This window comes from Macrobrachium nipponense, chromosome 9 (genome assembly GCF_015104395.2).
Source record: "Macrobrachium nipponense isolate FS-2020 chromosome 9, ASM1510439v2, whole genome shotgun sequence".
Lineage (NCBI taxonomy): Eukaryota > Metazoa > Arthropoda > Malacostraca > Decapoda > Palaemonidae > Macrobrachium > Macrobrachium nipponense.
The window spans coordinates 78,396,052-78,423,581 of record NC_061110.1 but is presented as its reverse complement, the minus strand read 5'-3'; the positions used below and the strand labels follow the sequence as shown (position 1 = coordinate 78,423,581).

Here is a 27,530-nt window from a genome sequence, read left to right as displayed (position 1 = left end):
TCTATCTACCACTGCACGAATCATGCATTCCCATCAGAGTTACCCGTAAATAAGTTAACACTGCCATTTATGGTGCATCTACATATTACTTGAATAGTATGTTACTACTATCTCTGCAGTACTTACCATGGTCACATTTTTGCATCACAAAATGAATTTATGCACAACACCTAGGATTTCATTCAGCAACTGTTAATGTATAACTAATGTCCCTTTGAACAGGCCTTTGCAAGGGATGTGCAAGAAGAGAACCACAATGGTTGTGCAATTTGGTTGCATTGCGTGACACCTCCAGTACATAGCTCCAGCCACTCTCATCTAGGCCACAAAGTAAGTCGAAGATTCCCTGAAGCAAAATTAAAATAACTATGTTTTATTCTGAGATTTTCAGATACTGTCTGGAAAGGAAAATGGCTAGGAAGTGTACAACACAATTCATTGTATTAACTAATAATCTAAAGAAAAATGGCTAGGAAGTGTACAACACAATTCATTGTATTAACTAATAATCTAAAAATATAATTTTTTCACAATAGTAACACATTCTTATATTCTTACATAAGCATTACTTTAAAAGTCACCATATAGAGTATGTAGGTATACTACACTGTATATTATCTGAAAGCATTATTTTCCCTTAATAGAAAGGGCGAATATCCTAAATATTTCAGTTTACTTAAGAAACCTGGTAGTACATTTTTCTAAATAAAAATTAAACCAAAAAATTTCACATTTGATATTCTGAATACGCACCTAAGTATTTTTATTATGAATAAACACTTTTGATCAGAGAAGGAAGTACATGTATAAATATTTAGAGTCATGAGCTTTGCATGATACATGAATATTAGGTTAGAAATTGCAGATCCATGAAACTTACTCAGAGACTAAGCCTTCTGCTTGAAAGAGACTTCCAATTAGCCAATAGTTTTAGAACGCTTATAAGGAGGCCTCTCTCCTTCTTTTACCAATTCTAAAAGATTTATAAGGAGACCTCTCTACCTCACTGATCAAAGACCTAATATTTCTAGGTTCCCTGAAATAGCACCTAATCCTAATTCTGACAGTTCTAAGTATAGTGTGAGGTTAGGTTTCCTCAAATCTAGAGGATTCCTACCTAGAGTAATGACCTGTTTATCCATCACTTGGATGTATTTTGATTTCTGATAGAATCTGGACTAAGAAGAGAGTGTCTGGAAAAGAAAACCTGAACCCAGCATGCCTTCAGATGGAAATAAACTGGTTTCAATCATTCGAGGCTGGCAAGGCCTCTCAGGAAAGAAACTGAGAATCATAAGATATGAGTCTACTCATTTTCCTGAGGGAAAATTCCTTCAAATCACTACTCATTTTTCTGAGGGAAAATTCCTTCAAACCAAAGTCTATCTTCACTCCCTGATACACTATCGCCTTGGACAGAACTAGGACTGATTTCTAAATATTCATGGACATTCCCATGTTTATAACAAGACTGAGAATGATCTAATCTTTTGCCCTCAATATTCCTTCAAGACTAGCCAGTCATCCAGATATATAATTCTAATTCCCAAAAGGTAACACCATCTGGACATTAGTGGTAGCATCTTCATGAATACCTGCAGTGCTGTAACCAGGCTAAAGCTCAGGGCTTGGAACCATAAAATTTGACCACTTAAAACAAAGTGAAGAAACTTATGAGAAAGAGGATGGATAGGGACATGAAAGTAGCATCTAACATGTTCACAGAACTCATTCAGTCATCCTTCTGGAAGGAAACTAGGAGTGAGTTGGAGGATTCCATCGATAAACTTATCAAGTGTATGAACTTGTGAGTTGGAGTTGGAGGATTTCATCGATAATCTTATCAAGTGTATGAACTTGAACAAGTTGGATACATTCAATGGTGGTCTCCAGGCTTCCATCACCTTTGGAAATAAGAAGGAAACGTTGTAGAAACCTAGGAGATCTCCAACACCGGTTCAATGGGTGACTTGTATGACAAATTTGCGACCTCTGTTTTCGTGGGTAAGAACCTCTCTGAATGGTACAGATACACAGGGAATGCTATTGATGACTACTACAGGAGGACTTCAATAAAAGAGAATCACATACCCCTTCCTGAATACCTCCACCACCAGAGTGTTTCAAAGCCTTGCCAAATATGACTGTGGTGGGTAGGTCTCTCACCTACTACAAACTGAGGGTGAGAAGAATCATTTAGCTGGCTTCTTCTCACCAGAAAATCTCATTGTGGTACCTCAAAATAAGTAAGTAACAGGCATACTCTTTATATGAGGAATGATATAAGTCACTGATAGAGGAGGAGGAGGAAGAAAAGGCCACTTTAGAAAGCTCCTGCAACAATTTCTCTGGTTTCTTTCCTGGTTACATTGTCAGCTGTAGTGTGGACTAACTTAGGGTTGAAAATCCTAAATGCTGGCAAATCAAGGATCAACGCAGCCTTTGGACCTAGAGTGATGTTACTGAAAAGGAAGGAGCATAGATGTTCCCTCCTCTTCATTATGACACTGGCATAGGTGCTGATATTCCTCTGGAATATCAGTGAAAGACCAGATCCCCAAAACCCTGAAAGAGGCTTTGCAATATTTTTCTATACCTGTAGACTGTCAAGAAATCCTGCCCATACCCACCCACTTCCTTTTCAATGGCACATACTAAGCTAAAGAATTCTACAACATCTGCCAAGGGAGAAAGGTAGAAAGGTGACATTTCTTCCATGTGGTAACAGCATGCTCTTCCTGAATCAAAAGGCTAGTACTAATAAATGACCTCAAATATTGAGCATCAGGACCATGGATAATGTTAAGAGGTATGACTCCTCACACCTGTCAATCAACAAACAATACAGTGGTCCCCCCGTATTCGCGGGGGATGCATACCAGACCTACCCATGAATAGTTGGAACCCTAAAAAAATGCTTAAAATGCCCTATTTTGTTAGTTAAAACTTAAAAAAAACCCACAAAAAATTGTCATAACTGTTTTTTTAAGTTTTTATAAAAAAATGCATTTTATGATGAAATTGATAAAAAAACAGGAATTTGTGGATATTTCTCATATGTTCCTGACAAATCCGTGAATGTGAGAGTCCGCGAATCCACAGAACGCGAATGTGTAGGGCTCATTGTAGACAGAAAAATGCCTACAGATGGCTCTGCAAGGAGCCTTTAAGAAAGGAGTCTAATGGGTACTTCTTGTACAAGAAGAGAAGTAGGAAGCTGTCATATCTGAATTAAATGTCTAAGATACAAAATGCCACAAATCAAGTAGTACTCGGTACAGTATCTTGACAGCCAACAAATCAGGTGCACCACTAACAAAGTGGGAAGCAGCTTGTGGCTAAGGAAGAAAAGAAGAAAAATAAAGAGAAGAACCATTTAGAGGTACAGTACTATGTTGGAGAAAATGAAACAGGCAGATACTATAATCCTATCTGAACTTAGCTATTCTAGCTAACTACCTCTTTGGCTTGAGCCTAATGCTAGTGGCACCTCAACTCAACAAAGGTAAGGGAGCCTGCCTATCGTGCTTAGTAATGAAATATCTCATTTAAAAAAAAGACTGGTGTATAGCCAATAAAATAAAGTACCCTGGAGCAACTTGCTTAGATTATAATATACAATTACATACTGAGTAATTAGCAGCCTACCCTAATTGGTATTTTGTAATTTTCATATAATTTTAAAAATTTAAAATACGTGGTATAAAACTGATGAAAACTTTTCTTTTAAATTCCCTACTACTAACAAACCTATTCTTTTAATTTTTCACTACTAACAAACCTATTCTTTTAATTTTTAATATAAAAACACTGGAAGAGGCCTCAAAGAATCTTGGGCAACCTAGTAATCTGGCACTGTCTATCAAGGAGAGTGGCTCTTCTTCTTTCTTTTAGTTATGGAGGTTAGGATTCCTGCAGACATGAATAAGCTAAGTAAAAGTAACAGATTTATGTGAAAACAACTTTTAAAATCTGACCCATAAAACATGGGTGAAATATACAGGCTGCAAAACAATATATTTGAGTCATTCGTCTCTTTAAGAATTTACCCCATCCTTGCATTTAATCTCTAAAATGGTGTGACAAGGCAGTACAAGCAGTTCTCGAATATCAGCGGACTCGGGTTATCAGCGATCCCGAGTTTTGGTTAATGGTGGTTTTCATTTATCGGCAACCCCCCGGGAATGGAAACACCGTCGATAACCAGAGACTGCCCATATAACCAAACCATTTCTGTTATTTTGTTAGAGTCCTACATAATTTGCCCACAAAAGTTTTCTTATAAGTAGGGATGAACAACAAAAAAGTTTGGCAACTAGCTTTACTATAGTTTTACTATACATTTTGATTTTCCAAATCAATTGCTGTGTATGAAAAACTTATAAGTCCTAAAAACTAGCAAGTAATTCTAAAAAATCAAATAATGTATGTACCAATATTTTGTATGACAAAGGGTAAAAATTTAGATGAAAACAATAAAAGTGACAACAAACATCAATGAATCCCCAACATGTACAAGCCTTGAACATAAAATAGGTTGCTCTCTCAAGCAAATATTGAAACCCAGAATAAGGTGATTACAAGAGCAAACAGGGATTTCCAGTTCTTAAATTTAACTGTACGTACTTCACTATAACTGAACCAAATCATGTAACAGACAAGTTTGCATATTCTATCTTTTAAAAAATTAAATTTTTATAATAATAAAATAATGTTTTACATATATTGTACTTACCAAGCAACTACATAGCTGAAAGCTATGTAATTGCTTGGCAGTCCAAAAGTCAAATTTTGTGGTGGCGCTACCATCACTTGTGCAGGTAAACAGGACCTGCCCACTTTCGGGAACGTTAGGTACAAAATAGCTGAGAACTCCAAACCATTTGAGCCATCATGTCCATCTGTGGGGAGGAGGGAGGGCTCCGATTATCCAATTTCCTTGTGAATACATATAAAGCCTTATCATAAAAATATCATTTTTACATAAGTGACTTACCAAGAAATTACATAGCTGATTCCACATTTAAATTAGGTGGGAATCATGGACAAAAGCTACTTCAAAACATTAAAAGAAAGATATTGACTTTGAAATAGACATGTTGCTAGCATTGTAACAATGCTCATTATACTTCACCCGGTAAGAGAGCCGTTGCAGGTGATTACTGTCTCTAGTCGGCACTCTCTTAACCCATAAAAAGCGTGCCAATTATGAGCCATGAACTGCCTCTGCATTTGTGAGGACTTTGCAGCCATGGGAGTTCACTAATGGCTGACAGAGAGTAAAATATTGCCAAATGACCCAATTTCTGTGAGGAGAACATAACTTTAGCTGAAGCAAAAGCAGACCGTTGGGAAGTGTCGACCAAACTGGAGAAGTCACCTTGGGAGGATTCAGAAACTCCCAAGGAAGGAACCTCCCTGGTGATATAAAAAACAGTATCTCCTCTTAAGGAACTTAGAGGGAGGGACAGCATAGAACCAGAGGAATGTATTTCTGGTGATTAGAAATTCCTTTATCGATATAATGTGGTTCGGATCCCACAATAAACTGTAGGTCCTGTTGCTAAGTAACCAATAGGTTGCTGGCCAAGTAAAAATATTCATGGTTACTGGACAAGTAAAAATATTTAATCCTTCGGGCCAGCCATAGGAGAGCTATTAATCAGCTCAGTGGTCTGGTAAAACTAAGTCTTATTTAATTTTGAGGGAGGGAAGGCAAAAGATCCTTTTCCTAGTTTCCTCTTGGAGGCGAACCATTCATCCACCTCTTGAAGTAAGTACTCTCGTAGAGGAGGAGGAAAGAACTAGCTTAGGAAGGGCGGTGTTGTCACTACTTTTCCTCATAAGGGAAGTCGAAGCTGGGGAACTCAGAGAAGCAGGCTCAAAGAAATCTGGAAAAGTGGCTAGAAAGAAGTGAAGAAGACTCCAATAAGCAGATGTCATTGAGCCTTGCTCAGCTTCTTTATCAGACGAAATAAGTGACATAGAAGCTTCTTTGTTCCTGGAAACAGAGGATTTCTTCTTTAAAACTCCCATTAGGCCTTGAAGTTGATGACAAAGAGGTGAGAAAACTGGATCCTCTTAAGTTGATACAGAGGAAGAGTGCACTACAATTTGACGCCGAGAAACAGAAGTTGGTGCAAATAAGCAGGAGCAGGATACTTTGGCACTATAGCTGGAAGCTGGCAATCAAGAGCCTAGGCAGAGACTGGTGCTCGGAAGCGAGAGTTTGCTTATGCCAAAGGTCTGAGCACTTTGGCGCCAAAACTGGGTATTTGAAAGACCTCAAGAGATTCTGGGCTGTCCCATGAAAAGTGACAAGAATGCACTGCAGGAGCATCTGAAGGTGGGACTGTGAAGCTGCTAGGTTTGGGACTAAAAATATCCTCCCTGTGCCTCTTGACAGGAGACGAGACATCAGCAACTGTTGAATGCCTCTTCAGAGGTTGCAAGGAAACCACACTGCACTGATGGCGCTTCTTGTCAGGAGAAGACACATCTGTATCCGAAGACTTACGCACAGCACCATTCGAGACACCTTTACAACAGCGCTCTGTTGCAGCCTGGGAGCATACAATAGGCTCAACAAAGGGGGCGAATGCCTGTGGGAAAACCCCAACAGCCTCCCTTGGACCTTCAGTATGTCTTCTCCCCCGTGCGGGGGAGCGGGACAGTGATCTTTGTCTGCAAGAACTGGTGGGACGGACAGCCACCTCCTCAGGCACAACACTAACACTTTGCACAGCACTGTCACCCATCATTTTATTCATGAAAGCTTTAAAAGATAAACCTAACTCCAGGACATAATCAGCTAAAAACTCAAACTTCTTGTTGAACCTAGATTCGAGGTTGGTAATGATGTTAGGATCAGAAACATGTGAACCTGGTAAAGGAGTCTGTGGTAAAGGCGTAGGAGGGCTAAGAATGGGAGGACAACCAAAAAGAATCACAAATGCCCTTCACTGTCTCCACCATGTAAGGTATTGGTCGCAAGTCTCTCCATGCATGTTAGGAGGTTGCAACTATCCATATCCCAGAACCTGAGGTCTGCACTTGTCCCCGAAAGGTATAAAACAAGACTACCAATAGATAATCCTTTATCGCCTTAACCAGAACTGCATAATCAGACAGGAAGCGAATGTGTTCTCACTTCTTCCAAACTGAGTGAGTATAAGCATGAGGAAATTACCCTGCAGCATCAGAAATTAGTTATTTGTCTTCGTCACTAAAACTCCCGGTGGCAACAAACTCTAAAGCTAGCTTCACAAACTCGCTGGGTTGGTGCTTCCACCTCTCTAAGCTGGCTGTGATGAGACAACGTAGCTAAGTAAAAGGTAACAACTCAACAAGCTAGACTGAAACTCCATCAGCATGTCTGTCACTCTCGAGTTCATTTCCCCACAGGAAAGAGAAAGAAAGCAAACCTCCTACTAACGACGGTTAAACGACCAATAAGCGTTTGTACCGCAAGAGGTGATCTTCGGCTCCCGTGACTCTATAAGACACAAGACGACAAGCCAAGGCAGACCTAAAGGGAGCTTTGTGCGTCCGAGTACGAGATAAGTTATGAAATGCTCTCTAATAGAAGAAAGCGTTGGTTCTCTTCTCCAATATTTAGAGGGCGCCAAAATATGCCAAGACAAGCCAGACATATTCTCTATGTGGCCTCTTTCCTCAACAAAATGAGGATACAGCAAAGTATAATGTTGCAACAAATGCCGACCAGCCCAAACGAGTTCCTCCATCTCCATTTCAAACTCTTCTTCCGCCAGTGGGCGACAGGAGGAGACAGCTGCCAAAAGGAGGTAAATAAAAGAGCTTAAAGAATTGCTCTTTCTTCGCAACCCTTGGCGACAGAAAGTGACACTTGTCGATAAGAGGTGACAGCAGCTGAGTGCCTTATTGCATCCACTATGACTTGATGAAAGGAAAGACAGTTTTAAGCAAATCAGGACTCGGCCAAGTCTGCTCGAGTGAACTACGTCCACATGAGTGAACTACATCCACACGAGTCAACAACGTCCGAACAAGTCGACTGAGGGAAAGAAAACTAGGCGCCAGAACATGGGAAAGATTGGGAGGCGGTGGGAGAGGAGTTACAACAACTCTCCCGCCTCGTCCGAAAGCGATCGTACATAATTGAAAGCATTCCTATATGGAACGTTGTTGGATGGATGTATGAGTTTTAGGGCAAAAGCCTAGGCACTGGGCCCGAAGAAGCCATTCAGCGCCGTAATGGAAAGTAAATAAATTACATTATAAATGAGTTAATAAGTGTATGGAGAAAATGGTTCATAGATGAATTACCATATGACAAATGAATGAATTAATGAAGAAAATGCTTAATAAATAAATATAAATATCTATGATGTGATAGATAAAAAATAATTAAATGTTAATGAAAATGTTTATAGACTTTAAAAAGGAGATGAGAGCAGAAATATCTGCTTCATCTCCCATAATATCACAAAGGGATTTACCCCTAAAATATCTCTCTCTCTGGTTAAAATATCTGGGGCAAGCAACCAGAATGTGCTCAACTGTTAGCATCTCGCCACCGCAAACACACTGTGGGAGGCTGCCCCCTTCTAAAATAAACTGATGGGTCAAATAAGTGTGCCCAATCCTCAGTATGCTTAAAACTATTTCTGTTCGTCTATCAAACTGGAAAGACGAAGACCATGGCAATATATTATTTCTAATGTTTCTATACTTTCTATTATTGGCAAGATGAGGAGAAGTCCATCTTCCTTGCCATTTGCTTGAAATATAAGACCTAAAAGGACCTTTTAGATCTGTATGAGGCACTTTACTAAAGGCGGTTTCAGATGAGACACTAGCAGCTTTCGCTTCCCTATCTGCCATCTCGTTTCCGCAAATCCCCACATGTGAAGGGACCCAACAGAAAGACAGATTTATGCAAATAATACAAATGGAATAGCGATTCCTGAACTTTTTGAACTAACGGATGGAGGCCATTGAATTTTTTAATAGCTTCTAAAGTGCTTTTGGAATCCAAGTAAATGACAAAATTAGTGTCGCTACTTTGAAAAACTATATCCAGGGCAGAGACTATGGCTGTTAATTCTGCTGTGAATATGGATGCAAAGTCAGGTAGTTTAGCTGTGTATGCTGTATCACCAAGGATAACTGCACAGCCAACACCACTATCTGACTTTGATCCATCCGTATATATTTTTGTCACATTAGTATGGACAGTTTCGTGCTCCAAGAATTTTCCCCTAATCTCTTCCTCAGGACAGTCTTTTTTGTTATATGCTTTTTTGCACACAGATGCTTCTGGAATAAGCCATGGAGGATACACAGGATGTTTTACTTCCTTGATTTTCTGGGATTTAAGATGATTGCCTGTAACAACTTGATTTAGTCCAACTTGGAATGGTCTAGAGGCTCTTATACCAGAAAAGACCTGTGAGTCTGCTTCCCTCAGCACCTGGAAGGAGGGATTTTTGGGAGCACTTTTAATTCTAGCCATGTATTAATCATAGTTCTTGCCCTCTCAGATCAAGGGGAATTTGGTTAGTATCAACATGTAAGCTTTCAACAGGCAAAGTTCGTTGTTAGAAAGCTCTGAAGCTAGAATAATATCTAACTTGGAGAGAACCTTAGATACTACAAGAACGAACACAAGCATCATGAAGAAAGAGCAATATGCTAGCAGACAAGAATTTACAATAATCAAAACATAAGAGAGATAAACAGTCTACTGAGTCGACATAATATCCAAATGTGTAAAACTCACTACAGATGCATTATAATCTCAATAAAATTGTCTATACCTATATTATATATAATCAATCCTATGCATGCTAACACCTGAAACTAGATGTTGATGACAGCAGAATGCGCTTACAGAGCAAGGATTAATGCTTACCAAAACGGTCCTTACGCAAATGCTTTAACGGTCCTTAGGTGAACATTTTAAATGAGATTCAGACTATGAAAAGAGCGAAGTAGGCATTGGAGGGCACAGAACCCCATCGTCCCGAGAACCGACCCGGTTCCCTGGCAGCGGATATTACCAACTGTCACAGGGCAGTCCTAGGCTTAGGCTACGTACAGACCAGAGCACCAACACCTTACTTCTAACAGGGAACACGAAAAAGAGCGCACTATATGGAGGGATTCGGAATGTTCCCGTCACGAACTCGGTTCAACTTGTATTAGAACTAAAAATAGGTTTAATGTTATGTTCTAACTTCTCGTTACACTTTTCCTGAACCGAATGGGGAGCAGAAGGTGGAGCTACAAAGGAGGTCAATACTAGCGCTACCAAAATGCCTAGTCTGAGTAGGGATAGCTGTAGATGAAGGGACACTATGTAGGATAGAACTGACGGGTTTAAGTCCTGACCTAACTAATTGCTTTCGCAATCTATTAGACTCCTGTCTTTCCTATATAAGACATATTCAGGCATAAATTTCTCAGAGCTATTCCCTACATTCTTCACATCTAGTAGTTCCAAGATCACACTCTGTACCCTTGCAAGTACAAACCGAATGTTGGTCAACTTCCAATTTCAACATCCTGATTACACCAAAATCATTCCTACATAACCTGATGTTATTGGTTTTGCTTCCGGTGGAAGATATCCTAGGAAAATTAAATTACAATACCATAAACAGGTGTAAAACAGCCAAACTTCATAGAATACCAACAATCGCCTAACCACAATGGCGGCAAGGAGAATTCTGACAAGAGCTAAAACATTTGAAACAAAGCTGGTGGAGAACAGGTAAACTAGACAGTCATCCGGGCAGCCATTCCATTTTTTGTTTGAATGCCGACTCACCTAATCGGGGTGGAGATATAGCTAAATTTAACAGTAGGTAAAATTCATCACAAAAAAAAAAAAGCTTAGAATGCTCGGCTTACACTCTGTGCTCAACTCCCCTAGGCACTCAGAATCCACTGCACATACCAAACTCACTGGCTGCTTGACTACCACTGAGAGATCTGCTCCATACATTGGACACTTAAAATGTACTGCAGTCTCTCCTACTGGGTGTTTGACACCAGCTGGGAGCTTGCATTCAATGTACACAACTAACTCTTCTCCCCCTGGGTGCTCAGGTGCCACTGAATGCTCTTTCACTGGGCACTCGACCACTACTGGGTGCTATGCCATTACTGGGCACTCGGGACTCTTTTTAAACATGCGTTTGGGTACAAAATACTCGGGAGAAGTTGGGGTGCTTATCTGGTCCCAGAAGCTGGGACTATGATCCAGAGCTCTGGAATGCTTGCAAGGAAATGGAGGAGCACACTTGGGGGCTGGAAGCCTTTTCAATGGCCTGGAAGGCTCAGGGAAGTGCCAACTTCATCTCCTGTCCAAGTTGGAATCGAAACTACTCAATGACAAGGTATGTACATCCACATGGACATCCTTCCAGTGGCCATCCCCCCTGAGTCCTGGGAATGCACAACAAGCTCGGTTGAGGGGGCAACTACATGCAGGCAAACCCCACTGACCTTCCTTGGACCTCTGGTTTGCCTCCTTCCATATCGAGCTCCCAAACAAAGCATCCCATCTTCTTTCATAACCCATTCTGCTTTTGCGTTCGTTGTTTTAGTGCTTTTTTATTCAAGTGCAACTGTTAAATAAGCCATCATGGGGCCAAAGAAAGTTCCAGGTACTAGCCCCTGTAAAAAATTTAAGAAAGAACTTGTAGCAAAGTGTTGGAGGAAGTTGCATGCCGATCTCAGTGAGAAAATACCTACAACAAGCGCTGCTGTTAGTGAATCTAAGGCAAGGAGAGGTTGGTTTGAAAAATTTCATTAAACGAATAGGCATACATAATGTGCATACATAATGTGCCTACTTCACGGATTAAGAACATGTTTGCAAAGTGGAATGATGTAAAAAAAGTCCTTCTGGAGGGAATTTCCCCTTCCAAACAATGTCCTCTCCTCCCTCTCTCCTCCTCTCCATCTTCCATACGCTAACAAGTGTTTTCCATAGAGGTAAGAAAGATGTTAAAGGTTCATTTATTAGTTTCATTAGTCATTTATATTTATTTCTCATTGTTCTCTGTATGTAAAACTGTGTTTGTTCCCTATAAAATGTATTTTTTGTTAATACTTTTGGGTCTGGAATGCATTAATTGTATTTACATTATTCCTTATGGAAATTACTGCTTCAGTTTTTGTGCGTTTCGGTTTTCCTTGGAGGTTCTGGAATGGATTATGTATGAAAACCAAGGTTCCACCATACTTGGTAAATTACTAATATAAAAACAGAAGAGTACTGATTACATAGTATATATTAAAATCATTAATTTTGAAATGTTTTAAGACTTTCATTCTTGGAATTTCCAAACCAACAGTACAGTTTAGAATATGCTCTGGTTGACTGGCTGTCATACATATGAAGCAAAAAACTGCTAAAGCCTGAAACACATCTAACTACAATACAACCCTAAAAGTTGAAATAAACAAAATGCATAAAACTTCAAAAGTACTTAGCTATGATCAAACTTTAGACAGCCTTACAGCAGTAAAATAGATACCAATTGCATGGTATAATTAACCTAACAAACACAGCATTCAGTACTATACAACCTTTTTTCAATTAATACTAACCTCACATTTATTGTCATCACTTGGAGTTTCGTGCATGTACAATATATCCAAAAAGAAGTGTGGATTTTCATTAAGTTTTGAAAAAGCCGTTTTTCCTTCGAGAAACTGGGGTAAGCACTGGGATCGTCCATACATCAAAACTAAAATTGAGAAGATCCATTGGGTAATGAAAGATATAAAGAATAAAAGTGGCAAATAAAGGTTGACCATATGTTAAATTTTGTAAAATTAGAGCAATAAAAAGGCCTCTGAATAGTACAGAACAGTGCATAACCATTTTCATTAGAAATCAAAATGGTAAAGAAAAATGATAACTGCAACTCTTTTTATAGCACAACTAACTTATAACAACCAAAACTTAGCACATTCTTTGAAAATCCTGAATAACTAGTAACCAGTCAACAAGACTTTAAAATGTTATTGTTTAATACAAATATATGGCAATTACACATTAAATAGGTTATTATAAGACTACTGATATAAAATCAATTGTAAAACAACAGTACCTTACTCATTAACCTTTTGATTAGGTCAAATAAGGGTGCTTAGTTAGTCAAAAACCATTCAAATAAGGTTCAGCTGTTTACAGTTAAAAACTTATATTTTTTATAATAAAATTAGGTTTTATATATACAGTATACAGGTACTATCCTACTTACAACCAAGTTTGGTTCCGACCCACTGGTTGTAAGTCAGAATGGACGTAAGTCGAACCTTAGAAAGTGGCCAACATACTGGGTAGGGTATACTATCAAACCTTTGCTATATAAAAGTGCCTACTTAGTACTGTAATGTAATGTACAATCATTATTTCAATCTTTTTACCATAATGTACTTCTACTAATACATTTTAATCATTTATGTAATAGTATATATTACGTACAATCAGGCATTGAGTTACAATGGGGTTAGGTTCTTGCATGCATTTCAGAAGTCGATTCTTACGTAAATTGGTTTGCAATTCAGTCTACAGTACAGTTAATACCAAATGATGCTGCAGATAGGGCAGGGTAACTCAAACTGATGCTGCCTGAGTGATGAGAGTTCTCATGCCTGAGTGATGGAGTTCTCATGAGATGGCGCAGTGCCAAGTAACTCAATGGTCAACTGTCTGAAGTAAGGTTGTAAGTACGAGTGGTCGTATGTTGAGCAGGTTGTAAGTCGGATAGTAGTTGTACTTACCAAATAATTACTTAGCTAACAATTATGCTCGCACAGCATCCTAAATTCAAAATTCGCAGACAAGTGACTGTTACAAAGCGAGGATGACAGGCCCGTCCACTGCAATGGGGGCTTAGGAGTGACTGAAGCCAACGGCATCATTCTATCTATTGCCGCAAAGTCCACGAAAAACAGAGGGGAGGAGGGAGGGCTCTGACTTAGTCATTTTATTACACAAATATAATTTTCATATAATTAGCACTTCCCTGACCAAGCTGAAGGGAGGGAATGCATAAAAATCCAGACCTAACCAGTCTAACAGCATGGTGTCTGTCGCCCAAGCCAGGGGATCCGGCACTGGAGAGCAGAAGAGAGGAAGGCAGTTGTTCCTTGAGGTGGTAAACAAATCTATGGAGGGTCTGCTCCACAATCTCCAAAGGCCAGTGCAAATCCTGTAGTCCATGGTCTATTCGGTGGTAAGAACCTGTCTCCGATGGCTCATTTCGTCAGCCAAGACGTTTAACTTCCCTTGATTAAAGCAGGTGGCAAGTGTTACTTGATTCCGATGGGCCCATAGAAGAAGCTCTTTAGCAGTCTGGCTAAGGGAAAAAGAATGTATGCCCCCACCAGTTTTTTTGTAGTATCCGAAGGGACCATGGTGTTGTCCACATGAACAACCATTTTGTTGCGAACCAATGAAGAGAAATGAAAGAGGCTCAGATGAATGGCCTTCAATTCCTTGACATTGATGTGGAAATTTGTTTCTTCTGGAGACCATGTCCCAGAAACTTCTTGCTCCCCTAAGGGCTCCCCAGCCTAGATCTGAGGCATCAGAGTACCAGTCCAGACCGAGGCTGGGAGGGAGAAGAGATCTATCTCCCTTGCAAAAATCTTCTGTCTGGAAGCCACCACTGGAGGTCCAACTTTATCTCCTGAGTGATAGGAAAGTCTGAGTCTGGTTGAGTGTTCCTGTCCCAGTTGGCTTTGAGGAAGAATTGAAGATTTCTCATGTGGAATCTGCCCAATGGAACAAAGGTTTCAATTGATGACAGTGTTCCTAGAAGGCTCATCCACTAATAGGATGAATACGATAAAAGAGAGAGAGAGAGAGAGAGAGAGGAACTTGCGGATCTTCTGAATGCAATTTGTGATTCTCTTGGGGGATGGAAAAGCCTAAAAAGTCTGATAGTTGAGAATCATCCCCAAATTAAAGAATTTCCTATGTTAGAACCAACTTAGTGGATAAATATGTGGTGATATAGTTCGGGCTGGTCAGTGACCAGGACTAATTCAGGTGTTCCGGGAGTGTATTGCAATACAATATTTTTATTTAAAAGAGGTCTAGCAATATTTAACCACTTTATCCAGGTTGTTCCTACATCTTTCTTACTATCCTTTCAATCCCATATTTCAGAGTCCACAAGGTCTCTAAGGTAGTAGAAATTTTTATTTCTTCTACGGTCAGCACTTCCCCCTTAATATGGCGCACCTACTCCATCTATTCCTTATTCATATTTCAAACATTTCAGACATAACAAATCTCTTACTTTGTTTACATATTTTGCATTCTAGGGCATTTTTTATGACACAATCTGTCACATGCAATACACGGTGCTTGAGATCACCCCTACAACTTACACAGCATCTACAGAGTCATTTTCCTTAATGCAATCTTTTTCTTGCCTTTCTTTTCAGTCTCCATATGCATTGTTTTGCATGCAGATTTTCAGTCCACCTCTCCATTCCATTCTCAAATTTTTCAAACATTAATACAGCCTCTTCCTCTGATTCTATTATTAAAATCAAGTCTTCTGTGCATAGGAGCTCCCAGTTATCAAATGTAATTTAATCTCCCTCTTCAAATGGTACATCTCATGTACTTGCCTCACTAGTATAAATATTATATCAGTTAATATTTCCAGCATACAAAACTGATAACTGTTGACTGAACAATTGTTCTTTCTATGCCTTTTCTTTGGCATCTTACTCAACATTTTCATTGCATATAAAATCCTTAATTCCTATATAAATATCACAGGTTAGTGTATGCTGTTACTGTCATACTTTTTTCCAACTGTCTGTTCCAAATTCTTCCTGGTAGGGTTTCTTATACAACCCAATATTCTAGTCAGCTCGTGACTGACTTGCTCTCTAGCTGGTCTGGACAAATTTCTAGTCATTTCTGATGGTAGACATCTGTAAAGCTGAGTGACTGTGTAAATGTTTGGTAGAGTATTTACAAATGTTAAACAAATCATATTGAACACTTACTTGTCCTACATATAAATTCAGGAGGGAAAACTGCTGGGTTGGCGCACTGGGGAAGGGTCACTTGTTGTTCTATAAGATCAAACAGTGAACTCATATCACAATGAGTGGTTGCAGCAGCTTCCTCAAGTTCCTCTAATTCTGCTATAATCTCACGAGGATTGTTGGTAAAATCATGCATCTGAAAACAAAAACTATGAAATGTTGTTACACAGCTTGTACCATTTTACATTAACATATATTCACATATAGACTGATTAGTTGGGAAATGCAAATATAATAGGTAAGAAACTGAACACATCAAGGTTAGCTTAAGAGACTGGACACATCCAGGTTAGACTGGACACATCCAGGTTAGCCTAACAGGACAGTTTCAGAAAGTTACCTTAATATGCAGTTTAAACCCATGTTATTTTCAGTAAATGCAGTTAATCTAAAAAAGCATGCAGTATACTATGTAAGAGATATATAATTATTACAAGTCTTGAAATCAAGCTTATACTTTACAGTATTTCAAAGAATTTTGTCAACATTTAGGAATAAATACAAGCTATGGTGACCACTACTGGTCACTTAATGTATGATGCAACCCAATTTGACTTGCACACAAAAACCAAGATCCATGCTTGACCTCATTTCTCAACTAAAGGGTTACATCTTCACTGTGTGTGAACATAAGCAAAAGGCTAACAATACCTACACAGATTCCTTTGTAGCCACATAGTGTAGATACTGTAATGTGTATTCACATATCTCTACCCATTAGTCCACTCAGCAATTAATGATATCACTATCCAGTTTCCAAGCAACACTGAAAGCTATGCTTCCTACTCATGGATTTTTCTGTCAAAAGTATGTCCAAATTATTTGTGGAAAATTCAGTAATTATGGATTTTTTGTTGCACAATATTCACTGATCACTGTACTTTCACGTTTACTTTCATGTATTTTTTTCAATGCATATTTAAATACATTTATTTTTAGCTCGGAGAGAGAAGAGGAGAGGAGGAGAGAGAGAGGAGAGAGATAGAGAGAGAGAGAGAGACCTTAGACCTTACAGACCTTACATCTTGTTCGGGTTGCCCCAGGTCCCTCAGTGTGAGGCACCTCTAATGTCTACCAGAGAGTTGCTAGTACATCTTCCGGTATATTTTGCATCTTCCAATCTTGGATGGTCTGGGATGCAGTTTAGATATTTGTCGAGCTTATTCTTAAACACATCTACGCTCACTCCTGATATATTCCTCAGATGAGCTGGCAACGCATTGAATAGACGCTGCATTATCGATGCTGGTGCGTAGTGGATTAATGTCCTGTGTGCTTTCCTTATTTTTCCTGGTATAGTTTTGGGCACTATTAATCTACCTCTGCTTGCTCTTTCTGATATTTTTAGTTCCATGATATTTTCTGCTATTCCTTCTATCTGTTTCCATGCCTGAATTATCATGTAGCGTTCTCTTCTCCTTTCTAGACTATATAATTTTAAGAATTGTAGTCTTTCCCAGTAGTCTAGGTCCTTAACTTCTTCTATTCTAGCTGTAAAGGACCTTTGTACACTCTCTATTTGTGCAATATCCTTTTGATAGTGTGGGTACCATATCATATTGCAATATTCAAGTGGACTACGAACATATGTTTTATAAAGCATAATCATGTGTTCAGCTTTTCTTGTTTTGAAGTGCCGTAACAACAATTTCCCATTTTTGCTTTACATTTGCCAACAGAGTTGCTATTTGATCATTGCATAACATGTCCTATTCATCATCACACCAAGGTCTTTAACTGCTTCCTTATTTGTGATGGTCTCATTATTAGTTCCCTTATATGCATATAGCTTTCTTTCTCTGTCTCCATAATTTATTGATTCAAATTTATCAGAGTTAAATACCATCCTATTTACCTCTGCCCAATCATATACTTTGTTAAGGTCTCTTTGTAGAGCGTTCCTATCTTCATCACAAGTAATTTCTCTACTTATTCTTGTGTCATCTGCGAAACTACTCACTACCGAATCCTTAACATTATTGTCTATGTCTTCAATCATAATAACAAACAGTATTGCAGCTAACACCGTACCTTGCGGCACACCGATATTACCTTGGCTTCATCCGATTTCTCGTCGTTTGCAATAACTATCTGTTTTCTGTTGTGTAAAAATTCTTTTAACCATCTTCCTACTTTATCCACAATATTGTGTTTTCTAATTTTCTTCGCCAATATATTATGGTCTACTTTATCAAAAGCTTTTGCAAAGTCTAAATAAACCACATCTGTTTCATTTCCGCTTTTCATATTTTTGAATATGTTTTCACGGTGGACTAACAGTTGGGTTTTGTGTACTTTTTCCGGGTACGAACCATGTTGTCCTTTATTAAACAAATTATTTTTTATTAAATGTTTCATAATATTTTTCTTCATTACCCTTTCATACACTTTCATAATATGTGATGTTAGACTCACAGGCCTATAATTACTTGCCTCTAGTCTTGATCCACTTTTGAAAGTAGGGGTAATATATGCTAATTTGTGCTCATCATATATCTTGCCTGTATCTACACTTTGTCTTAATAATATTGCAAGTGGCTTTGCGATAGAATGAACTACTTTCTTTAACAAAATAGCAGGAATTCCATCAGGCCCTGCAGCAGCTCCATTTTTAATTTCATTAATAGCCTGCACAATATCAGCTTCATTAATATCTATGTCAGCTAAATATTCACTATTTTAATCCCTTACTTCTATATCATTATCTTCATTATCTATTCTAGGGGTGAATTCTCTCTTATATCGTTCTGCCAGTATGTTGCAAATTTCCTTTTTTCATTCGTTAATCTCCCTTCAATTCTCAGAGGGCCTATTTCTATTCTTCTTTTATTCATCTTCTTCGCATATGAGTATAATAGTTTGGGGTTTTGCTTGATATTTAATAGGGTTTTTTCTTCCAAGTCCCGTTTTTCATTTTCTTTTGATTGTTAATCTTTTGTTCTGCATTTTCTATCTTACTTTTTAGTTCTATAACTTTCCATGCATTTTTTTCTTTTGCAAGACCTTTTTTCCACTTTCTGATTTTCTGGAACAAGATCCTTCTGTCTCTTGGTATGCATGAATGATGTTTACTTTTCTTCTTCGGTATATATTTTTCCACTATTATCTCCAATATTTTATATAATATCTCCGTATTTACCCTTATGTCATCACTTACGAAAATGTTATCCCAATCTTTGTTTAATTCTTCATTAATTTCTGACCATTTTATATTTTTACTGTAGAAGTTGTATTTTCCATATCCTTCCCACTTTTTCATTTCTTGCTTATCTCTATTTTCACTTGCTTTGGAATGAACTGTTAATTCTATGACATTATGGTCTGAAATACTCGCATTATAAACTATTAATTTTTCTTTACATAATTCATCTCGTTCACAAATACTAGGTCTAAAGTATTTTCCTTTCTTGTTGGCAGGTGATTTATTTGTTGAATGTTGTATTCTAGTAGCATATCTAATAGCTTTTCAAATTGCCTCTTATCTTCTGCACTACTATTACTCTCTTTTTTTATATGTATAAGTACAACCACAATCTCCTATTCGTTCTTTCCATTCTACGAAAGGAAAGTTGAAGTCACCAGATAGGAGAATAGTCCAGTCTTGTGATTTCTACATATATCATCCAATTTTTCAATTATTAAGTCAAACTCTTTAGTATTAGGAGGTCTATATATTACTATGTTCATCAATTTTTCAGATTCAAATTCTAACCGCTATTAGTTCACATTCTGAGTTACTATATTTCTCATATATTTTTCCTTGTTTTTTGTCTTTCCCATATATTGCGGTTCCCCCTTGATTCCTATTTTTTCTATCTGATCTATAAGTTTGGAACCCTTTTTATTTGATCATCATTCCCAGTCTCTTGGGAATACCAGGTTTCACTTATATTCATTATATCTATTTTTCTTTTCATTTTGGGTTAGTTTCTTCTAAGTACTCTATTTTTTCTTTTTGAGTTACTCGTACTAAACCCTGCGCATTCATCACTATGATGGTTTGCGTGTTTTCTCCTTCATTTAATACTGATAGTAATAAGGATTTTCCCATGTCTCTTTCCTGTTCTGGTATGTTGTTCTTTTTTTCATTTCCAGAAATTCTGACATTAAAAAATCCAACTTTTCATAATATTTGATCTTCCTTCATCATAATTATTAATTTTGTGTCTGAATCTGCAATTTTCTCCGTTTCTGCAATATCCTCTTGCATAATAAATACCGTTATTATCTCTTGAGTAGAATTTCGGAGCTGATGCTTTGAAATTTTTTGCTGACACCTCTGCATATCTCATTGGTGGTTTGCTTTTCTCTTTTACCTGATATTCTTGATTTCTCTCTTTATTTGTTTCTTTCTTATTTTGGATTTTATTACTTGGTTGGTTATTTATTTGATTATGATTCATGGCTACAGGGTGCATATATTTGCATTTTTTGTCGACTTAACTTACATCCTTTTCCTTCTTTTAGGTTTTTACATATTTTTGGATGCAGATCTCTGCAATCATCCCCATATCCATCTAAGTATGCACATTTACCATATATTTCATAGTTTTGACATATCTTAGGATGTTTGTAGTAACATCTTTCTCCAAATCTGCAATTCCCTCTTTTCAAAAGGTTGCAGATTTTGTCTTTCTTGTCTATTTTTTCCTCTTTCCCGTCATTGTATAGATCTGGGTAGAGCCTCTTCGGGATTTGCTTTTCTGTTGTCATATCGTAATTTATTTCTTCGTAGGTATGCTGCTTATTGCCTCATATGTAGTATCAATGAGTATCTCTGCATCCATACTTTTATCTTGTTCTTTGTTTTCCTTATTTTTTTCTGTCATTTCATTTTTGTTTACTTTTCTTCCGTTTTCCTCTTCTTCTTTTTCTTCTTCTTCTTCCTCTTCCTCTTCTTCTTCATCCTCAACTATTTGTACATTCAATCTTGATTTAATAACATTGTCTATCCATGATAGACATGTTGAACAAAAAATTCTTGTATCTTTTCTCAAATCTTGTATTACCTCAGCACACTGTGGATGGGGGTCGGAATGTTGCATGCAGCACATTTTCTGATTAGGTTTTGTGGATTGACTATGCTATACCAAACCTTACACAGTTTTGCATGCTTTTGGCATTCTTTTTCCTAATGCATCAATTAGTATATTCACAAGATTCACCTTATTCATTTTCTTGTCGGAATATGTTGGTTTATGTATATTTTCTTTATGAGTCTCTTGACCACTTGGATTTTATTTGGAACTTCTTCAATTATTTTCAAGATGTTTTTCATTAGATTTGTTCCAGTTTGAAGGATTTATATCCTTCTAATATATCTATGAATGCTTTTTGTATCTTTTGGTTAGGACTGTTGCTGATTTCATAGATGAGAAATGCCAGTTCCCTTCCTGCTACCTCATCGTATTGCGAATCTGCTAAACACGCCAAATTACGCCACCTTTTCCCCGCAGTTGGAACTTACTGCCATCTTGTTCTGATTTATAGTATTACACTTGATAAACTAACTTAGAAGACGCTTTATCCTACTATTTTCACACTAATCTTATCACCGCTAGTTCATGAACACTTCTAGATATTTCTCAAATTCTAGTCGTATGTTAAACTTGTGATATCTGTTGATTATTGTGACTTCACGCGGGTACGTCTCACCAAGCAAGATGGCTACTACGAGAGAGAGAGAGAGAGAGAGAGAAAGAGATAATCCGATTTTCACTCCTCTCTTTAATGTGAACTGTCCCCAGCTCCTTAAACAGGTTTTCTCACCCCATAGCAGCCACTCAGTAATTATACTGAAATTATATTGCATACATACATATCTATGTTACAATATTTTTATTGCTTTGACATAGGCTCCGTGACAACACACTATTGGATGGAGGTGTTGGATGTAGCCAATCACTCAGATCACAGCAAACACCTGCCCCCCCATCTCTCTTTCTCTCTCTGCCTCCCAATAACGGCACGCTATCGGCTGGAAGGGTTGGAAATGGCCAATCACAAAGCTTGCAGCTCAGATGCTTTGATATAGTACTAGTCAGAAGGGTGACCTGTATTTTTTCTCCCACTCACTGAGTTAAAAGCGAGAGAAAAAAGTTTTCTTATGCATATGTAACATGTACCATGTTTATTTGTCTTGTATAGTTTTATAGATAAATGTGACATTACTTTGTAATTAATTTTTTCATATTTTCCATGCTATAATTACAACTTTTTGTATTTCAATAACTCGGAAAATATAGTAAAATATGGTAAAATAAGTAAGACTCTCACATAATTCTGTGGAATTCCCAGTCTTTTTCTTGTAGATAAGCAGGAGAGGGGTGTAGCCTTAACAGTCAATCATTTTGACACATTTACCGACATGAAGGGTTAGGCAAATAGTGTAAGGTATATTTTGTTCAAGATAACAGTTTAAGGTATATTTGGTGTTGGAACTATTAAAATAGGCAGTTATATGCATTTTTTGATAGGAAGGTACCAAGTATTTGTGGATTTTGGCTATTGGCAGGTGGTTGTGGTCCCTATCCCCGTGAATACTCAGGGGTGACTTACACCCTACTAGATCCAAAGGGAGCCGGCACAATGCAGAAAAGGGTATACCTGGCATATGATCGACTCCTAGCCTAAGCTAACCTACGTCAAACCTTAGAATGTTGTTGTAAGTTACTTAGCCTACTTATGCAAACATTCATCAAATCAATAAAGTCTACCGAATCTCCACAAGCAAAAGTGCTCACATAAATGTGGTCCAATAAGCATAATATTTACTTAAAATACACCCATAAATATTGCATTTTCGCAAGAACAATATTTCAGTTACCGTAGTGTCCCTACTATCTAATATGAAAAAGTATAATCACATATAATGATCAAAGAAGTATTCATAATCCTCCCCATTGCAGCTTAATCCCAAGTTGGGGTTGATTTTTAAATCTTGTATGGCCACTTCATAACTGGTTTTAGCAAATACTATTATGGACGGATACTGTTCCTGACCCCAACTCTATATTTCTGGGCTTGGGACCAGCACTGAATTGAAAAAAATATACATGAGTGAACACAAAAGATTTAGGAACAGGTACTTTGCACCCTAATCAACCTCTACTCAGCAGACAGGCTAGTCTACCATGAATCATTCCCACTTCCCATCTAATTATATTCTCCTACTATTTATTGTAGTATTTACACACTGCCAAAGCTACTACAACCATAAACAAGAAAGAAAAGGTAAACACAAGTTTCCTTAATCTTACAGAAATGAAGCAAGCAAACTGTCCAAGGTTGAGATAAATGTCAAATCCCTCGGAGTCGAACCACGAACAGCATCATCTGGAGGGGAAGGCGAACGCCCTGGCTGCACCACTTCCGCATAACAACCTTTGATCTCTTCACAGGTGCCTCAAGATCCTTATGACGATGAATAGGCACCAAAGCAGAAGCAGCAGATAAATCATCAACATGCGCATGTACGTGCAAGGCTGCAACACGCTCATGTCCCGAAGAAGAGGATGACACAGCAACAGCAGATTGCACAGGAAAGGGAGACGAAACACTAACACTCAGAACACGGACGTGCTGCTCTTCACTTGTTGACAAAGAAATAACACAGTCCTTAACCTTCCAACGCTTAATACGCTGATGCGGTGGAGATGGAGGCGATGGAAGGGGGGCAGACAGCACTCCTTCCTTACATACCCTCTTGGCAGGAGAGTGGGGAGGTGACGCAACACGTTTGCTCACAGCCTTCCCAACAGAAAAGGCAGCAAACCCATCATCCAAAACAGAGTGCAATCTCTTAAGAACCGCCTGACATAAAGCCCCGGATGGATCTGCAAGAGAGGACGCATACGACATGGATGGAAGAGGATACTTCCTCGATGGCAGCGATGACGTCACAGGAGCAAACGATGACAACACAGAGGAGCGAGGCAGTGCAGCAGCCCCAACTGACAATGCCAACGTAGCAAGGAGTGACATCAGTAAAGAAACTGGGAGTGACGTCACCAACGGCGCTGAGAGAGACGTTACAGCCTCCCCCTGACACAAGCTAGCAGCAGGCCTCACTGGCGGAGCAATAAGATGATACTCTGGCAGTGCACTACAAAATGGCTGACCGCGGCCACCAACATAGAGAAGGCCAGGGGGAGGAGGTAGAGACGGGGAGGCGTGAGGGGGGAGCATCCATGAAATGCGTCAGCAAACCCTCCAAGGAGGATGAATCCCATAGACCAAGCAACGCCTAGAGCACCGCCATTTTGCACGCCTCTGATCCTGAAAGAGAAGAAACTGATGAAATACCCTCCTCCCTTCCAAGAAGCAAATTAACCCCTGAGGGAGAGGGGCCGACATTACACATTAAATCAGCCTGAGGGCCTCCCGATACTTCCAACAACAAATCAATGGAAGAAAAGGAAGGAGACACAGGCACACAAACTCTAGCATCATGGGGTGAGACTGAGGAAGAAGACAAAGCATCTGGGCAAGGTGATGAAAACCCTTCCGATGAAGGAAGAGTCGAAACTCTATGATGCTCACTCTTACTATAAAATAACTTCCACTCCGATATAGGCCATGTACGACATTCCAGGCAGGGATTTGTTATGGTACAAAAATTAGCAAGACACCTACTGCATGTGGAATGGGGTCCGAACCAAAGAAGCCAGGAAATGAGAACACGGGAAACATTGAGTCCCCGGGCACATATGTTGGTGAGGCCGAGAAGACACAGAGGAAGCTATAATAACACAAGCAAAAGAGCAAAAATGGGCAAACAACTGGGATGGTGGAGAGTAAGCAATTGCAACTCTCACCCAGGCGGTTAAGAAAAAGACTAAACTCAGTGTGGATGCGCAGTCTTTGACCAGTTTTCACCTGATATAAGCACGCATTGCCATTTCTCACAGATTCCTTGCTTTTCAATCTCCAACTGTTTAACCGGATCCAGCTAGGCGCTAGAAAATTATCCTATTGTTAAGACCGAAGGTTTGTTCGTGTATGAACTGATTATATATTGTATAATTGTTATGGGTATAGATAAGTGTGATTATATATTGTATAAATTGTATGGGTATTTTATGCATTGTTGAAAATATGGTGGGGTCCTATATATAGACAACATGTGGTAGATTCTAGAAGGTGTCTGTTGATGTATTTAAGTTGTGTTGTGACGTGCATAGGCTGTGACGTCATAGACAAGATGGCGGCGGCGTCGGCAGGATGTAAACAATAACACAGGGAGTAGAAAGCACGTGTTGGTGGTGTGTGGTTGGTAGGGGAGAGCTCTCTGTCTGGTAGGAGTTGTTTTTTGGGTCGTAAGTCTTGTGGTGCTGGTGTTTTAAGGTGATTTCTGGAGTGTACTGGAGTTGGAGAAAGCGTACAGGTGGGTAGATTATTCATTTTTATAGAGAAAGAAAGGAGTTAGGCTAGGCCAAAATTCACACTGGTAGCAGAGCGTGGTTGATCAAAGATGCCTGGATCCGACAGTGAACAAAGGGAGACTACTAGATGGAGAAGGGAATGTCCTAGGTTAGCGGGATACAAGAAGAATACAAAGAATGGAAAGGTCAAGCCGAAGATTGGCTATTGTTGTATGGAGAAGATACAAAATACCCGGCGATAGAAATGAGAATGAGCTTAAAAGGGAAAGCCCGAGAGCTAGTGGAAGCATTAGATAAAGATAAACTTACTGGTACAGAGGGTCCAAAGTTAATCCTAGAGAAACTAGATAAAGCCTATCTAAAAGACTCGGTAATGGAGAATTACGGTAGAATAAAAAGATACCTTCTAATAAGAGAGAATCTAGTGAAAATATGGCGGACTATTTAATTAGATACGAGAAGGCAGCATCTGAGTGTGAAAGAGCAATGGGGAAAGGCGCGCTTGAAGGCGAAGTCAAGGGTATCATGTAATAGAGCAAGCAAATCTCACGGAAAATCAAAAACAAATGGTATTATCGGCTTGTGGGCAAGAAAAAGCTAGAGTACGGAACAGTGTCGCAAACAATGAAAAGACTATTTGAGGGATTAGGGACTAAAGAGGAAACGGGAATGGTGGGGTTCGTCAGAAGGCAATGCCAGTTCTGGGAGAGGGAGGGAAGGGAAAACCAAAGATCGGGGAAGATGGAACCGAGGAAGGGGTGGTAGAAATCCTATAAACAAAGAAGGGAAGGTAACAGTATGTGCAATATGCAGCTCAGAATGGCATTGGGCTAGGGATTGTCCTCAGAATTATTTTCATAATAGGAAGAAAACTGAAACAAGACTAGAAGAAAATAAGGTAAAAACAGAAAATGGACAGAAGAAGAAGAGGTTTATGTAGGAGAAGTTAATAAAATAGTGGAAGCATCATGGGAGGTGGATTGATGCAATTTTGGACACAGGGTGTAAATCAACAGTTTGCGGGGAATTGTGACTAGCACGTATTGTCATGGATTTGAGTCAGGAAGAGTTGAGGAGAATGAGGGACACTAGGACAGAGTCTAATAAAGTGTTTAATTTTGGTGAGACATCTTATAAGTCCAGAGGAATAATAGAAATACCTGTGATACTAAAAAACAGAAAGTTTTATTTGAAGACGGAAAAATTCTGCAAGGTGATATACCCTGGCTGATAGGTAAGCAAACCATGAGTAAAATGGGTATGACTCCTAAATTTGAAAGAAAATTGTGTCATAGTAGAAGTATTAGGGGGAATGAAAAGTAGAGTTAAGAGAAGACGAACAGGGTCATTTAAGAGTGCCTATAAGGAGGAGGAAGGTAGAAGAATTATTACTGGGAGGGTTGGAAGGAAAGAATCCGAGGGAAATTAAGAACACAATGAAGAAATTACATTTACAGTTTGGTCATGGAAGTGGAGATAAAATATGGAAGCTAACAGAGGAAGCACAATGGAGTAATGGGTTAATCGAAAAAGAAAAAGAGGAAATAAGAAAGTTACTAACGGAACTGATTAAAATTGTGAGGTTTGTAAAAAATACAAAAGAAACCCCGCCAAACCGGTAGTAGGCTTTTCTTGGAGTAAAACGTTCAATGAAGTCGTAGCGATGGATGTGGGAGAGATAGAAGAGAGAAAGTTCTTGGTAATAGTGGATATGGCAACGAGGATATTGTCAGCCTGTTGGATAAAAGATAAGAAACCAGAAACTATAATAAAGATACTTTTTGAGTGCTGGTTTGCTATATTTGGAGCACCCTCCAAAATATTGTCAGATAATGGGTGGGGGAGAATTTCAAAATGAAAAAGTAAGGAGGATGGCAGAAAAATGGAAATATTAAAGTATTAGCAAACAGCTCAGAATCTCCGTGGAGCAACGGATTATGTGAAAAGACCGTAGGCATGATCAAGGGAAGTGTAAGGAAGATGATGGAGGAAGAGGAAGTAGATTGGTCCCTAGCTTTGAAATGGGTAGTGAGTGCTAGGAACTGTTTAATGAATAATGGAGGTTCTCTC

General features: G+C 38.7%; 1 protein-coding gene across 1 annotated transcript in view; it reads right to left on the bottom strand.

Moving 5' to 3' along the window:
* LOC135218109 (BRISC and BRCA1-A complex member 1-like) overlaps positions 1-27,530 on the bottom strand; it is a 97,124-nt gene that overhangs the window by 50,969 nt on the left and 18,625 nt on the right. Inside the window, exons 4-6 of the mRNA XM_064254255.1 lie at positions 16,036-16,213; positions 12,604-12,743; positions 127-346 (exon numbers count right to left, since the gene is read on the bottom strand). Coding sequence (XP_064110325.1) covers positions 179-346; positions 12,604-12,743; positions 16,036-16,213 — 486 coding nt within the window. The 3' untranslated portion in view covers positions 127-178. The remainder of the gene's footprint in view (positions 1-126; positions 347-12,603; positions 12,744-16,035; positions 16,214-27,530) is intronic.